Source organism: Jaculus jaculus, chromosome 6, assembly GCF_020740685.1.
Source record: "Jaculus jaculus isolate mJacJac1 chromosome 6, mJacJac1.mat.Y.cur, whole genome shotgun sequence".
NCBI classification, from domain to species: domain Eukaryota; kingdom Metazoa; phylum Chordata; class Mammalia; order Rodentia; family Dipodidae; genus Jaculus; species Jaculus jaculus.
In genome coordinates this window covers 144,052,247-144,068,125 of record NC_059107.1, presented here as the reverse complement: position 1 = coordinate 144,068,125, position 15,879 = coordinate 144,052,247, and the positions used below count along the sequence as shown (strand labels likewise).

General features: G+C 39.8%; 1 protein-coding gene across 6 annotated transcripts in view; it reads right to left on the bottom strand.

Moving 5' to 3' along the window:
* Positions 1-15,879, bottom strand: part of Ano4 (anoctamin 4) — a 429,439-nt gene that overhangs the window by 9,989 nt on the left and 403,571 nt on the right. For all 6 annotated transcript variants that reach the window (XM_045153480.1, XM_045153481.1, XM_045153482.1 and 3 more), the window contains 3 exons: positions 10,937-11,089; positions 10,022-10,169; positions 4,107-4,226 (listed from right to left, as the gene is read on the bottom strand). In XM_045153480.1, coding sequence (XP_045009415.1) covers positions 4,107-4,226; positions 10,022-10,169; positions 10,937-11,089 — 421 coding nt within the window. The remainder of the gene's footprint in view (positions 1-4,106; positions 4,227-10,021; positions 10,170-10,936; positions 11,090-15,879) is intronic.

The window sequence follows — 15,879 nt, the reverse complement described above, 5'->3', positions numbered from 1 at the left end:
TTATCCAGTTCAGAGAGATTTGTTCAATCATGTTTATAGCTGATCAATTCCTAATAGCTAAGAAAAAAAAAATCAACACAGATGTCCATCATTAGATGAATGGATAACCAAGTTGTGGTATAACTACACGATGGAATTCTAGACAGCAGAAAGTAAAAATGACACAATGGGATTTGAAGACCAATGGTAGAACTTGGAACAGATCATTCTCAGTGAACTCACCTAATCACAGAAAGACAATCGTCACATGGTCTCACTCATCTGTGGCTCCTAACCTGAATCTCCCTGAGATGCTGACATACCTGATATGTACCTCAAGGACCAGACAATAGGGAGGGTGGTGCGGGAGGGGAGGATAAGGGTGTGTACGTGGGCAGGGACACAAAACTGGAACCAAATGAAACTGGTATCATAACATCCTATATCCTCTGTGAGAGGGAGAGATAGAGAGAGAGACTGTGTGTGCGCGCACACGTGTGCACATGTGTGCATTCTGGAGACTGAATTCAGGGACTCTTTTTTTTAATTAATTAGTTTTGTATTCAGCAAATACAGTCAGTTTGGTACCATTATTAGGCTCATCCGTGACCTATCCCCTCCCCATGGCCCCTCTTTGTTGAGGTATATGGGTCATGCATTGTGGAGTTAGCCCACAGTTATGGGTAAGATAAATGTCTTTGCATATCATGACCCAACATGTGGCTCTGAGCCCTTGTGGTCTCTGCTCTGTGATTGAGCTCTACCCCAATCCTGTTGTTCTGGTTTTGATGTGATGATGATCATTTGCAATGTGATTGGCTGCCTGTTCTCTGACATCTGTACAAAGAAAACCCTTCCCCTTGCTGTTGTGGAAAATGCCATGTTACCTCAGTTTCAAAGTGCATAAGATCAAAGTTTTCTTTCTTAAACTTTCAAAAATTTCATGTAGTCTAGTGGCACTGATATTTGGACCAAACATTTCCGAGTGACTCAATTGTTATGGTCCTTTCTGAATTAACTTTATTTATTTGACATTTCCTTTGTGCTCCCACTACTTCTCATTCCCTTCCTTCCCCTTTGTTGACTTCTCATTTTTATCATTCATATGTATTTATATTATATATGCATATACATTTGAGTGACTATTATACTAATTTTGTATTTGAGATTGATGAAAAGATGCCATATCTTGTATAGTCTTCCAAAGCTGCTTGGGAGTCAAACTTGAACTTTAAGCCCACTCTGCACGCGCCTTGCTGGCATAATGCAAATCTCGAGCAGCAGATGCATTCATTAATCTCATATGTGCTGTCTTCATGTATTCGCTGCTGTACTGTTTTCTTTTAAAGCTGACATGTCAGCCATCTTATCAATAGGCATCATTTTGCCAAAACCATTTGAAGCATAGGCAACTCTAACTCCAACTCCTCTCTGCTCTTTCCCTAGATAGGATACGTTCAATACTTTCTTTCATGTGTAAATGCCTTTGATGATGAACCTTTATAAACACTCCCCAGATATGCTCACTCTAAGTTCCTTAATTAGTTACCTGCTACTTGAACTTTTTACCTATAACCTTGACAATAAACAGATGTGATTTCCCCTAACAAAAGACAAGCCCTCCTTTCAGCTGTATGCATCTCCAGACAGAGTTTGCCCTGTGAGGTTGCTCAATACAAACTTTGTTTGTCTGAGATCATGTTTTTGTGACTCCCTAAGTGACTCCTGGGTAAATGCCCATAGACCTTCTCTCCTGCATAAAGATTCCTCTTTTACTATTATGGTGCAAGATTCATCTGTGCTGTTGCATGAAGCTAATTTGTTTTCACTGCTGTACCATCTATGCTGATATGAATATATTACCACTGCTCCATGTAGTATATGCTTACATTTACTCACAGGCTGGTCACTTCTGTATTGTCTTTCAGCTTCCCTAACCACAGAAGCCTTGAAAGTAAAGCTCAAGTTCACCCAGTGCAGCAAATTCTCTCTGGGTAAGAGATGGCTGTCAGGCTTTGTGTACTCTGAATTCCTCCACTGAATTTGGGTTTTAAAATATCATTTTATTTTTCTCCAGGTAGTTGATGTACTTGAGATGTTCTAAAAATTCTGCCCATATGTTCATATATTTTCAACCTGAGTTCTGATTCAGGTGCATTTCCTGCTATATGACTGAAAATAGAAGGCCCATATTTCTATTTTCTATAAGATATATGTATGTATATAAATATACATGTATAGATGCATGTATTTTATCTACAATTTAAAGTCTGAAGAATTTTTGAAATGTTTTTAGCAAAGTTTTTAAAAATGCCAAATGTTCACAATTTAAGTTAATGATGACAACATCAGTTTCTCTCACATTAGTAATTTGTGCAATGCACTTTCATGCTGTTGTGTAGAACAAATAGGAGGAGTCATGATCCAGGAAGCAAAAAGTAAGAGGAGTTATATTATTTTAATAATGAAAATGTGTCAGGCATGGTGGCACATGCCTTTAATCCCAGCACTCGGGAGGCAGAGGTAGGAGGATCCCCATGAGTTCGAGGCCATCCTGAGACTCCATAGTGAATTCCAGGTCAGCCTGGGCTAGAGTGAGACCCTACCTCAAAAAGCCAAAATAATAATAATAACAATGAAAATGTTTCTAAATACAGATAATATTTGGCATTTTATTTTGACTCACTTTATTTGTGGGCTCCTACATGCTTCTAGCAATCTTACATATTCTAATAACTTTACATAGGAGATAATTTGGATAAACAGTGAGTATCTGTTAAATACAGCATCAAGTATTGCTTCTTATGTATATCCTCCCCCACCAGACTCCAGCAGGGAGAAATGCAAGACTAAATTCTAGCTACTTTATCTTCATTTGGCTGGCTTATCCACATGGAAGTAGAAATAAATGATGTGATGAGGCTGAAGAGGTAATAGGATTTTGGTAAGTTAGTGTGAGTGTGTAGAGGCGCCGTCAGCGTACTCCTGCTGCCTCGCATCTGGCTTCTCCCGAGAACCCTTGTCTTGGAGCTGTGCATGCCCAGAGCCATTGGAGGGTCATGTCTCTTGTCTGAATGGTTTCACAGGCCAAACCAGTTTTCTCTTCTGCAGGGTATGGTTTTTTTCGATTGGTACTAAGTGAGTAAGTGTGGTCTTTTGTAGGTCCCAATGTTTAGTTTTTATATCAGTGACCATTTCTCCAAAAAAAAAAAACAATTATAGGTAAAGGAAAGAGAATGGGAAAATGCATTATTTTACAGAGAGTAGTTAAAAGGCTAACTTAGAAAAAAAAAAAAAAAGAGAGATCATCTGACTTGGGTTCAGGAAAACTGAAAATTCCTATCCACAGGGACTGCTTGATACTGTCAGAAGTAACTGTGCCAGGACCTCAATATTATGACTTCTATCCAAAGAGTCCTTTGCCGGCAAGAGTGCTATTTCCATATCCTTATGGTACCTGTATTAAGGATGCTCCTTGAAAGAATTCCATGTCAGGAGTCTAAGCATCTCAGTGGGTTACTACTGGCTACCTTAGAAGGTTGACATGCTTGTTAAACAAAGTAGCAGTTATCTACACACAGTAGGTCCTCAATACATTCTTCTTCATATATTATTGAATGGATAACTATTAAAAGGTATGGTTTAATTTCCTCAGAGAGAGGGAGAGAACGTGAGCCCTTGCTGTAGTAGAATTACCTGGGACTCTTCACCAAGCTGAGCTGTTGAACATTTGGAAATGTGATATTATGCAGCTTGGTAGAAGAAGGAGATGGAGAGAAAGTGCCCTCTGTGTTTGTCACACAAATCACCTGGGGATGGTTTTCCACGTCTTTGGACTAGGCAGCTTACCCCTGAGTCTCACATTATTAGTGTTTCACGAGTCTCAACTTTGATACACCGAATGTTTTTAGCCATACTGATGTCTGTATTCTGCCTTTTTAAGATTCTGATTGTGTCGGTTTGAGTCACAGCCTGAACAGAAGGCTTTAAAAATCTTTCAGGTGATTCTGTTGTACAACATGGTTGACTTAAATCCACTCTGCTAGAGGGGCTGTGGGAGCAAGACCTCCCCATGACAGAGTCAGCGCAGCTCAGAAAGAACCACGCAGGGTCCCACACTTACTTACCTGCAGTACTTCAGAGGGGTTCCTGAGAACTCACTGCCATCGGATTCAGGCTCAGACCGGTTTTCAAAGTCAGAGATGCGAAACACGGACAAGCTGGCATTCACATAGCCAACCATGCACCTTGGAAGGCAATGCAGATTCTATAATTAACATGCTAATCTCAATGTCCTACTTCCTAGGAGCCCTGGCAGCTGCAAAGGCCTTCAACTAGCCCTGCTGTGTCACAGAGACTTGAACTGGGGTATGCTTTACAGTCCCTAGGATACCGAATTAGAAGGCTGTTTCTTTTGTTCTAGTCTTTTTGTGTGGAAATATCACTCAGACCTTCATTCCTCCAATCAATGCTTCCATGAAGCAGGTCAAAGACAGTATCACATGCTGGGCACAAACTGTATATAAGTCACAGCCCCTTACACTGATCACACACACACACACACACACACACACACACAATTCATTGATTCAAAATGACGTGAATATGACTAGTGTGAGTGAACATGACCTTCCTCCTCTTCAGCCCACACCCATGCTCCAGCCAGGCTGCACTACGAATGCATCACACGCTTGCATGGCCCTGCTTGGTCGCCTTTTCTGTCACACTTCCCTAAGTCTTTTTTTTTTTTTTTTTTTTTTTTTTACAAGTGGAAATGGTGCTTGTTCTTTAATGGTCCAGCCAAACACCACCCATCTGGTTAGATGCCCTTATGCTACAGTCAGAATGACTCACTCCCTTCCTTCTCGCTGAACTGTTAACATACGTAGAGCATCGTTATTTCACAGGATATACTTGGAACATAACTGTCCACCTTAGCAGCTTGTCCTAGTGTTGGCTATGTGAATGCATATCCTATTTAGATTGTAGTTTTGGTGTTTTTTTTTTTTTTTTTGAGTAGAGCAGGCATGTTAAGTATTTTTGTACCTTAGGACCTAGAAAGTTCCATACACTGTTAAAATCCAGTGAACATTAAATTCATATGATGTGATTAGAGGGAAACTAAATACCACAGATTGTATTGACCCTTCTCTACTGACAGGGTAGATAGGACTTAAGATCCTAACAATTATTCAATCTTCTTGTTTTTTTTTTTTTTTTTTGGTTAAATCTTTAGGTAGTTAGCATACAAACTAGTAGTTTTCTTTTCTCTTTTTGCATTTTTTCAAGGTAGGGTCTCGCTCTAACCCAGGCTGACATAGAATTCACTACATAGTCTTAGGGTGGCCTCGGACTCATGGACATCTTCCTATCTCTGCCTCCCGAGTGCTGGGATTAAAGGTATGTACCACCATGCCCAGCTAAAGTACTGGTTTTCATTATGACATTTTCATATCATTGTGCTCTGTTCATATTCACCCTGTGTAGCTTCTTCAAGTGACAGAAATGCCTACCCACATCCTGTGCTCATTGCAGGGATTAAATTAATGATGTTAGTGCAGCTTATGATAGCATGTTTAGTCTCTAACTAGATAATTATGAGTAAATGTGATTCATTTGGTGTATATCTTGCATCCAGCAAGTCAAGAAATAATTATTGATGAATAAGTCATAGCCTCCAAAGTCTCTTCCTTCACATGTCCGATGTGATTATCCCAAGCTTCTGAACTTTAAGCCAAGATGATGACACAAACAGTTCTGAGTGTATTGGGGTCTACATGTTGTCTTGTTTGAGACAAGCCACTGGCTTTATCATGGTCTTTAAAAAAAAGTGACCCCAGCTAAAAGAGCCATTTGCCAAGTTTCTCGTGAGTCAAACAAATGGTCAGTGGGTATGTAACACACCTCCATCCTTATCTACCTCTCGTTGGAAGGGCGATTTGTAGTGATGCCTCTTGCATCTATGAGCCGTGTAGAAGGTGATATGAAAACATAGTAACGCCCTGATGGTTATCAGCCATGAATGAGAGGAAGCCAGCAGTAGCCCATAGAATCTAATCAAGTCTTCTCAGAAGCCGAGCAGGCTTCAGGAAGGGCAAGGTGCTCTGGAAACTGGCATAGAATAGGCCCAGCACTAAAATGAAATATTCATGATGCCTGCTGCACTCTTATCTCAAAAAGCAGTCCTGAGGCCTTGGGATTCAAGCTGCCATCCACTGGCTGTCTGTTTCAAAACTCATCGACAAGATCTGAATTCAAATAAAACACCTGTCCATGGACCACATTCTCCATCCCTCATCCAAAGAAATAAAGAAGCTAAATCTGTGGACCCATTTACTGAGCATATTCACGTGGTACTAGTCACACGTACACATTGAAAATGTGACTTTGGTAGCTGGTTACTCCTATTCCTATATTTATAGTACATAGTTCAGCCAGTGGTGTGTATGTGACAACTCACTGACCTACTGTCATAACAGAAGGGCCTCAGAGGGCAGCAGATCCTGTGTCTTCTCACTTGGTTTTGGAGTAGATGAACTATATACCCTCTGCCAGTTTCCAGGGATGCAGAAGAAAGCTAAGCCTATCCTAATAATGAAAGAGACATGAGATGTTCCATCAGGCAAAGGAAAGGGTCCCTGTGAATAGCAAGTCGTAAAACTCTTAAAGGGATAGTGGATACCTTTGCAGCCATTCCCAGAAAAGAGACATAGAAAACATCTTGATGGCTATGGTAGGGACACACCCCTAGAAAACTGCTGAAGAGGCAGAGGCAGAGGCAGAGGCAGGGATACCAGGAGAAAACATCTTATGTAAAGGCATTGTTTGGATTAGAGTACATGCCTCTTTCAAGTAACTCCTCAAAACACGTCATTCACTGAAATGTGACAGTTTCATTTTTTATTTTTGGTTTTATTGAGGTTACTCTAGCCCAGACTGACCTGGAATTCCCTATGTAGTCTCAGTGTGGCCTTGAACTCATGGAGATTCTCCTACCCCTGCCTTCCAAGTGCTGGAATTAAAGGTGTGCACCACCATGCTTGGCTAATTCTGTTTTTTTTTTTCTTTAAATCATTACTTCTGGTGTTCAGTTTTTTAATACACACAGAAAGGGTGTGCCAGTGATCATTATCACCAGTTTTAGGAGGAAGAGCAGAACCAGAAGTTGATTTATAGGTTTGTGGACTTTAGATCAAGCTCACTGCACAATCTCTCTGAATTATGCTATGAACTTTACTTCTGATGCTTTAGGTGTTGTGACACTAATAGCCCGGGGCTGAGACTCAAAGGTCAAAAAATACCAAGAGGAAAATAAGCTTGGGTTCGTGTATTTACATCAAACATGTTCAACAGATGAAACTTCTCAGGCTGAAGAGGACAGAAGGAGGCAGGCTTCTGACTTGTTGCAATAAAAGTGTCAGCTATTATAAATAAGAAGGGGAAGATATCTGCTCAGTACCTCATGTGTCAAAGCACAGCTTTCCAAATGGTGAAGCCTCAATCAATTTAAATGCTTGCGTCAATTTGTACAGTTGTTTCTCTGAGATCAACTAAATAAGGTGTATTTGCAGCTAATTCTGTGAATAAACACTGGTTCCTGATCAAGGTTCTAACTTCCCATGCTGTCACTGTTTCTATGGGAAAATCAGCTTTTGTTTGTATCACTAACCAAGTGCATCGGGTTTTAAATGCTTTTTGATGCCAGGAACGTTCTATATCCTTACCATGATCCTGTACCATGAGAACCGCTGCCTAGAGTTCTCTGAGCTCCTTTCTGAGCTCCTTACATGTGAATGTCTCCTATGGAGGCCACCCGACCTGACTGCTGAGCTCCCTGGCAGCAGAGCAGCTCTGTGGGGAGTGCACAGAGAGAAAACACGTCCTTGTTCTTCAGCAGTTTATGGTCTGACTGGGGACAGTACCCATCTCATAGCCAGGGACAGCCTGAAGCAGACTGCCGTAGGCCACCATGGTGTCATGGGGCATGGGAAACAAAGGACAAAGGGCCTGTGAGAAGAGCTGTCATCCATGGAGGAGGCAGAGAGGACCACAAGAACCGGGGCTATGGAGACAGGCATTGTGACTGCTCTGACAGAGGACAGTTGCTTTAGGTTCCAGTTCAATTGCAATGAGGCATGGCCTCGGTGGGGTTCAATCATGGACTTGATTGCAAGTATACATCTGATCCCCAAAGTGTATGATTTGCTAAAGTTTCATAATTCTCCTACACCATAAGGTCAGTCAGTTTTAGAGCATTTATAAATTGGAAGAAGAAGGAGGAAGAAGAGGAAGAAGAAGAGGAAGAGGAGAAGAAGGGACATGGAAGGGGAGGAGAAGACAGTAAGTAAGAGAGTGTCTTCTGGGGCAGGAAATGATATTTAAGAAGAAACCTATGTAAATATAACTATTTGAAAACAGGAATCATGAGTGACAGATTGAGACACAAGAAGCAGCTCTATAAACTAAAGTGTCACAGGGATCACAAGGAGAGTTTGTAAAGAAAATGAAAGGAAATCCCTTTGTGGTCCAGCAAAATTGACTCAAATTGCACGAGATAAACTTTAATCACCAGGGACACTATCAATTGTGTAGAAATGTTCTCACTTATGTTTTGGTTTTCCAAAATCCAGGGCAAGTTACCCCATAACTGGAACTGGGAAAGGACTAAAATGCCCGTTGGGATTTGAAACTAGGGGTTCACATCTAGATGAGCTCTACAGGGCAGAGCTGTAGACAGAGGGGTGGAGAACTTCCGGTGGGTGAGGCTCTACCTCTGTGTGGGATTCTGTGGTTACCGCTCTCTCTGCTCCTGCCCTTCACCTTGCTTCATCTTCCTTGCATCTTTATAGAGTGTGACAGAAATGCATTTCTACTCCCAGAGTTGTTTTGAACATAAGATACAAAATGTATCTGGACATGGTTGGAATGAAGGTCAGTTTTTGCAGGCTTATCAAGTAGAGCATGTTTACAGCAGTAGCCATGAGGAAAAAAAAAAAAAAGCCTGGGCAGTGTAATTAAAGTCTTTAAGTCTCTGTTCAAAGGACTGGTATGCTCACTTGAAGTTGTTAGACAATTGATGTTGAATGGCACCAAGGTTAGTGCAATGCAGAACTTCATAGAAGCTTCTTTGAATGGCTGAACTGAGCTTTTTCACAGCCCTCAACCATCCAGGTCTTAGTATATTTGCATACATGAAGAATGGAATTGGACCCACACCAGGCTGACTTAATTCAGCTGTCTTGATTTCCTGGGCACTTATTCCTCTGGTCTACAGTAGCTATTTGAAACAAATTAATTTGATTTAGGTTAGAAAACCATGAGAGAAGGCTGTGTTTATTGGGGACGAGCCCACGTAAATTGATTTTTGTGGGGTACAAGAAGACCTTACAATTTTAAAACATACTTTATACTGAACTACATAAATTTAAATTTCTAAATTAGAGTGCAATCATTATTGTGACCTTAACAAATTTTAACATATGCTAAGACTTCCTGTCCATTATAAAAAGTAGAGAAATAAAATCTAGGTGTTGTTTATAACGATGTGTAGGTTTTAATGAACTTAAATACTGATACTATGTACTGTCCTTGCAAACAAAGAATTGTGCCTCAGTTTGACTAGAGAAATACAGACACTGCTGTGGTCATACCTATGGAGAAAAATCAGTCCTTTATTACATATGATAATGTGAATCAGATAGTAATTCTACATATACCACTGTTGGTATCGCACAAATTAGTATATCATACATTTCTAATTTCACAGTGGGCAGGGGCCAGAGGGAGAGGAAATGATTAACTGGTGTTCTCACATTAAATTCCATGTAAAACCTGTCTGACGTGTTTGATCGTGAGCTCTTCAGGAGATGGAGATGAGTTTTGTTTGGCTGAAAGTATAATAATATCATAATTTCACCTCTCCCACCACATGCCTTGTCTGGGCTTGTGTGTCACATGGCCCAGAACAAAGGCTTCTCTGTCAGTGTCCAATGCCACACGATGGCTAGGAAATGGAGATTTCATAACAGTTTTATAAACTTACTTTTGTCCAGCTTCGCCTTGGCCTGCGCAAGGTCCATACTTATAAGCATACACCAAGCGAGGGATAAAGTCAGATGTGATCGCGATCACAAACGCATTTGTAATAACAGAGAGAATTCCAATGCCTTCAAGAATTCCATACCAAATTCCTATTCAAACAGAAGGGTGGGGTTAGTCCCATCAGAGATCATAAGGATGAGATAGAGACAAAAAACAAACAAAAGAAACCCCTTTTCCTTGTCATCTTTCCTGGTACCTCTGGCAACCAGGGGTAATGATTTGTATTTCCCAGCGCTCTGGAATTGAAAGAATGTCTGTGGCAGTGCCAATGTACTCACAACATACTGGGCAGCATCAAGTATAAGTCACAGAATTGTGGTCAGCAGCAAGGCACACGAGCAAACTGATCTGATCAGCACAAGGTGTCAAACTGCCTCTAGACTTGGAGCTTCTTAAGGCATAGGCTCCATATCCATTTGCTCATCTCCATGGGCCATTCCTACTGTTCTGGCCCAAGTAGACCCCAGTGAACATACACATGTTTCACATACTTATTAAAAGGCTACAAAACATCTGTGCTACACACCCATCAAAACACACCGGCTGGGCGCCTGAGGACTCTGTATACAGGGCTTGATGCAGAGATGAATCAGGCAGGCCCTGATCTCAGGCACCTCTGATGAGGGCTGCTGCATTGAATTCAACTATCTCACTTGTGCCATTAGAAAAACCTGGTTTCTCTTCATGTGAGTCAGGAAAACATTTAGGAAAGTATACAAAGTAAAATGGAAAAAAGGAAGATCTACTTTAAAAAGTGAAAACTCAAAAGATTTAAATTCTAAAGTCTTGAGCCCTGGGGAACATCTAAAGCAGGTGGCTTTTAGATTCTAATAACATTTCCCCCAAAATGACTTACCTATGTCTTTGGCCCTTGAAGCTAAAGGTCTTCTCCACTGTGTGACAAATTTATAAGCATCAAGTCGAATTTCAATGATGTTATTCAGTAAGGCCAGAAGTGGTGCCAGAGGAAAAGCTGCCACAAAGATCGTTGTGAATCCAAACTGAAGAACTGGGGAAGAAAAAAGGAAAAAGCAAAGAACATCCGTCTCCCATCACCATTTTCAAAAGAATTAGAATCTGATGATGTCATTGCCCTAAGTCATATTTTTTCACAAAAATCATCTCTTCCAGAAGCCAAAATGCTGGACAAAGAGGTGCAAATCTCATACCCTAATTCTTTCAAAATGCATTTCTTTAACAAAAGGAACCAGGATTTTTGGCAGAAAGTTTGATTCCAGAGCTGCAGTAGAAAAATACAAGAGGAAGTTGGAATATCTGATGATGCAAGAAAATAAGGCAACACCCCAATGCCCAAGAAATGATGAGACACATCAACAAGATACAGGATACTCTGGAAGCACTACCAATGGCTGAGGCTTGAATGTTCCATGCAGTGAAATAAATGATGACAGCATTGGAATATAACCCAAAGACTAAATACGTAAGTCCACACCGACTACCATCAATATGGATCAAAATATAAACCAATCTCAATACATGGTCAACAAACAGGGCATGAAGGATGGCTCCTCGTGGCCCACTCTAATTTATAAACAGAAAAGGGATGGTGGAAACAGAAAAGTCACCATTAGTGAAAGAATGCTAAAGTTTCGTAGGCAGAAGAATCTTGTAATCCATATATTTTTTATGTGAGAGAGTGAGAGACAGAGAGAGAGAGAGGGAGGGAGAGAATTGGTATGCCAGGGCCTTCAGCCACTGTAACTGAACTCCAGACACGAGTGCCACCTAGTGCACCTGTGTGGCCTTGTGCACTTGCACTTGCGTCACTTTGTGCATCTGGTTTATGTGGGACCTAAAGAGTCAAACATGGGTCCTTAGGCTTCATAGGCAAGTGCCTTAACCACTAAGCCATCTCTCCAACCCAAAACTAGGATATTCATGTGTCTTCAATGTATCTCCTCACATGGTATCAATTACACTTGGAAAACCTGGTAGCCATCACCCCATCCACGCTAGTGATAAGACACACTGATGTCACCAGCTCCTCACATGAGGCTCCGTTAGTCCCTTTTGCCCGCGGTTCTCTGTAATTACAAGCTAGATACCTGCTAGCTCAGCCTTCAGAACCATTATCGGCCACGTTTTACCAGTTCTCTTCATGAACGTCTCTCAGCATTCTATCTTCCCCAGACTTCCTACTTGATTAAGACACTAGCTTTCTAACTGGCTTCTTTGCCTTTAGTTTCTGCCCTCAAACTATCTGTGAACCTAAAACTCGGCTAAAAACCACTTGTTCATCATCTCCCTTCCAAAAATAACAAAAGTTCCTCACTGTCTATAGAATAAACCTTCAACTTTTCTCCATGTCATTCCAAGACCTCAGTTACTTGATTTTGTGCGACTTCTAAACCTAAAGTTCAAATATACCCTATCTCCTAAACATAGTTTCAAAATAATTTTGGCTTTGCGTGAAGGAGACATAACATAGGTTTAATGTTTCAGTTGGTAACTGGAAGTAATTGGAGTCTTACTTCAAGGGTAAGCTCACACGCGCCCTCTTCTGGAAACGTCTGGTGGTTCCACAACTCTCACTACCACAGAAATTACTCTTGATTTTACAGCTTTGTCTCTTTCCCCCCCCCTTACTACACTGGGCTTCATGAAGATAGGAATGGAACTCCCTTGTGTTTATAGTTTTACATACACCTACAGTTTTTTTGTGTGTGTATAGAAGGAATTTTTAAACATTAGTTCAGTGACTCATATATAGTTACAATAAAGAAAGGCAAGAATAGTAAACAGACCCATTAGGTGGAAATTAAACTGACAGAGACAATCCTTAGACTTACTAAGATTAGTGCCTATTATAGATATGAAAATGCAAGACTCATTGAAGAGTAGTTCTTGAAGGTTGGCTGTATAATGAAAAAAAATATAAAATCAAAAGAAAAAACAAAGTGTGTTCAGCTCATTGGTAGTTTTTTTTTTTTTTTTTTTTTTTTTTTTTTTTTTTTTTAGCATGGAACCTACCACATTTAAGCATAAAATCATGAACTATAATTAAACCAAACATTTATTTTCACATGTCACAATTGAGACCTACCTGTACTGTTTCTAAGGTGATTAACTACCATGCCCAGTGGCTGCTGATTTCTCACCGGGGTCAGGGAAGGGGGATGTTGCAGCATAGAGATAACCAAGTTGGAAAAAATGTCTTTGAAAAACAATTTAGATGTTGCAAAGAATAGAGTACTAGGTAATAAATATCTGCTTGTCCACGGAAGAGTTAATATTAACTTTTGGTAACATTTTAAAACAGGCATTTCAAATCTATTTAGGAATATATGAGATATAGAGAGAAAAGTAAACTTTTTCATCCTACTCTTTCCTCCTGGTCTGGTGTCCCTCACAGCGGTGGAGCTAATGCGAATTTTGCATATGACCTTCTATTTCACTTATTTATATTTTATGTACAAATGTGCACATGGATATCTCAGATAATACAGTGTACACGTCAAGTAAACAATATTTTTTGTGTCTAAGGCTTATATAACATAATTCTTGTCATATTTTTGCTCTTTTCACATCATGGTTTTCAGATCTTTTTTCTTTGTTTTTTTTTTTTTTTTGTTATGTTTTTCAAGGTAGGGTCTTGCTCTAGCCTAGGCTGACCTGGAATTCACTCTGTAGTCTCAGGGGGGCCTTGAACTCATGGCCATTCTCCTACCTCGGTCTCCTGAGTGCTGGGATTAAAGACGTGTGCCACCACACCCAGCGTGATCTTTATAAATCTACTTCCTATTCTGAATGGCTTACATTCTAATAATGAATATACTTCCCTTTGGTTTACATTTTACTTGCCTATAGTGGTACATAATAAAATAGAAAACCAATGATTTGAGTTTCCATCTCAAGATGTTGGAAAAAGAAGAGAAGATTAAGCCAGAGGAGGTATGAAGAAGGAAATAAGAAAAAGAGCAAAAATTAACTAAATAGAAAGCAAAAGTATAGAGAAAAAGTAAGTCCAACGTTGTTCCTTTCAAAAGACCAACCAACTTCTAACCAGACTATTAAAAAGAGAGGCAAAAACTAGGAAGACAAGCAAAACGGGGCTTTATTGTAGACCTTATATATGCTGGACTTGATAACTAATTTTATGTCTGATCTGAATATTTAGATAAAGTTGATAATTGTCTTTAAAAACACAACTAAACATAGTGTTTCATAGTGGATACTCAGAGAAAAAGATAATATGAGAAGTCCCATCTCTGCTAAATAAACATATCATTTAAAACATTAACATGAGGAAAAATTCAGGTCAGTTTGATATTACTAATAAATTCTTTTAAAGATGTAAGGAAAAAATACTTATTCTACAGAAATTATTTGAGAGAATAAGAAAAAAAAAAGCATGATGGCTCAAATCATTTACAAAGACCATCCTAACAATGATATCTCTATAATAATAAGAAAAGCTACATAATCACTTCAGTAACTCAGAAAAATGATGTAATAGGATGTAATAGCTTCTTATGATAATGCCATAAGTATATTGGAAAACTTCCACTGAGCAGATCTGTTAGCCAAATCAAGAATAGTTGGTTTCCCACCATGGCTGTGTGCCACTATTGCACTTGTGTGAGCATCATGTCAGGTTGTTTGCTGCTAAGTAGGTGAGACCATGAGTTGCTTGGACAAATATTGAGCTGGGAAACGAGTCAGAACCATATCCAAAAATGAGCCCGCTCTCCCTTATCAAGCTCCCACCAACCACGGGCTACAAGGAGGCATACACATGTTAAATTCTCTCTAAAAAATAATGGTTATCCCATTTATCTGGTGCTAACTTTACTCTCTGTTGGAGAATCTGCTTCTCTTTTTCAGATAGATGCAGATCTTAAGGAGAGAACCACCTGACCATACCTCAAAAGGGCTCCAGATAAAACTGAGAATAATTGGGGAAACAAGCAAGAGTGCTGTTTTCTTTGCAAAGCTAGTACAAGCACAAGGGTAAAGGAGATAGACACAGAGAACAATCAACCTACCAAACAAGATATCTAGAGACACAGAGGCTCCCAAGACCTCATCACTGAAACAGACCTAAAATGAATCCAACATGGCTCAGGGAAATTTGTGGAAGAGGGGGTGGAAAGAATGTTAGAGCCGCACATTGTGTCATGATATCCAGAGACATTTCCTCCTACCCATAACTGATTGCTAACCCCCCAAAGCACGACCCATATTCCCCAATGAAGAGGGTCCCTGTGGAGGGTGGAGAACAGGGAGGAGGCTAACAATGGTACCAACTTGACTGTATTCACTGAGTACAAAACTAATTTAAAAAAAAAGCATATTAGAAAACTTCACTAATCTGATAAGAGATATGTGGAAAACATAACATCTCAAGCCATGATAACATGTTTATCTTCATTCTAGGAACAGTGGTGCCTAATATTACCAATTTCATTCAGCATTATATGGATGGTTTAAAGGTAGCTAGCAAAGAGCAATGAAAGTCTAATGTTCAGAAAGGTAATATTAAGTTATAGATACCAATAGAGATTATATAGGAAATCTCAAAAAAGTCTATAAATAGCTCCAATTGATATTACTCCTTAGTAAGAGGTTTATGTGATACCAAGTCACCATATAAGCCGATAATAATTTTATATACTAGGAACAAAAGAGAAAATAAGAAGCTTCTCTCCATATGCCTCTTCCTCTCTCCCAAACAAATGAGTAAAAACAAGTAAAAAATCCTCTTCTCTTTTCAGGTGGTTCTGGACAGTTCACAGTCACAGTGAGGCTCTTACCTATACTATGTAAATAAGTCCTACC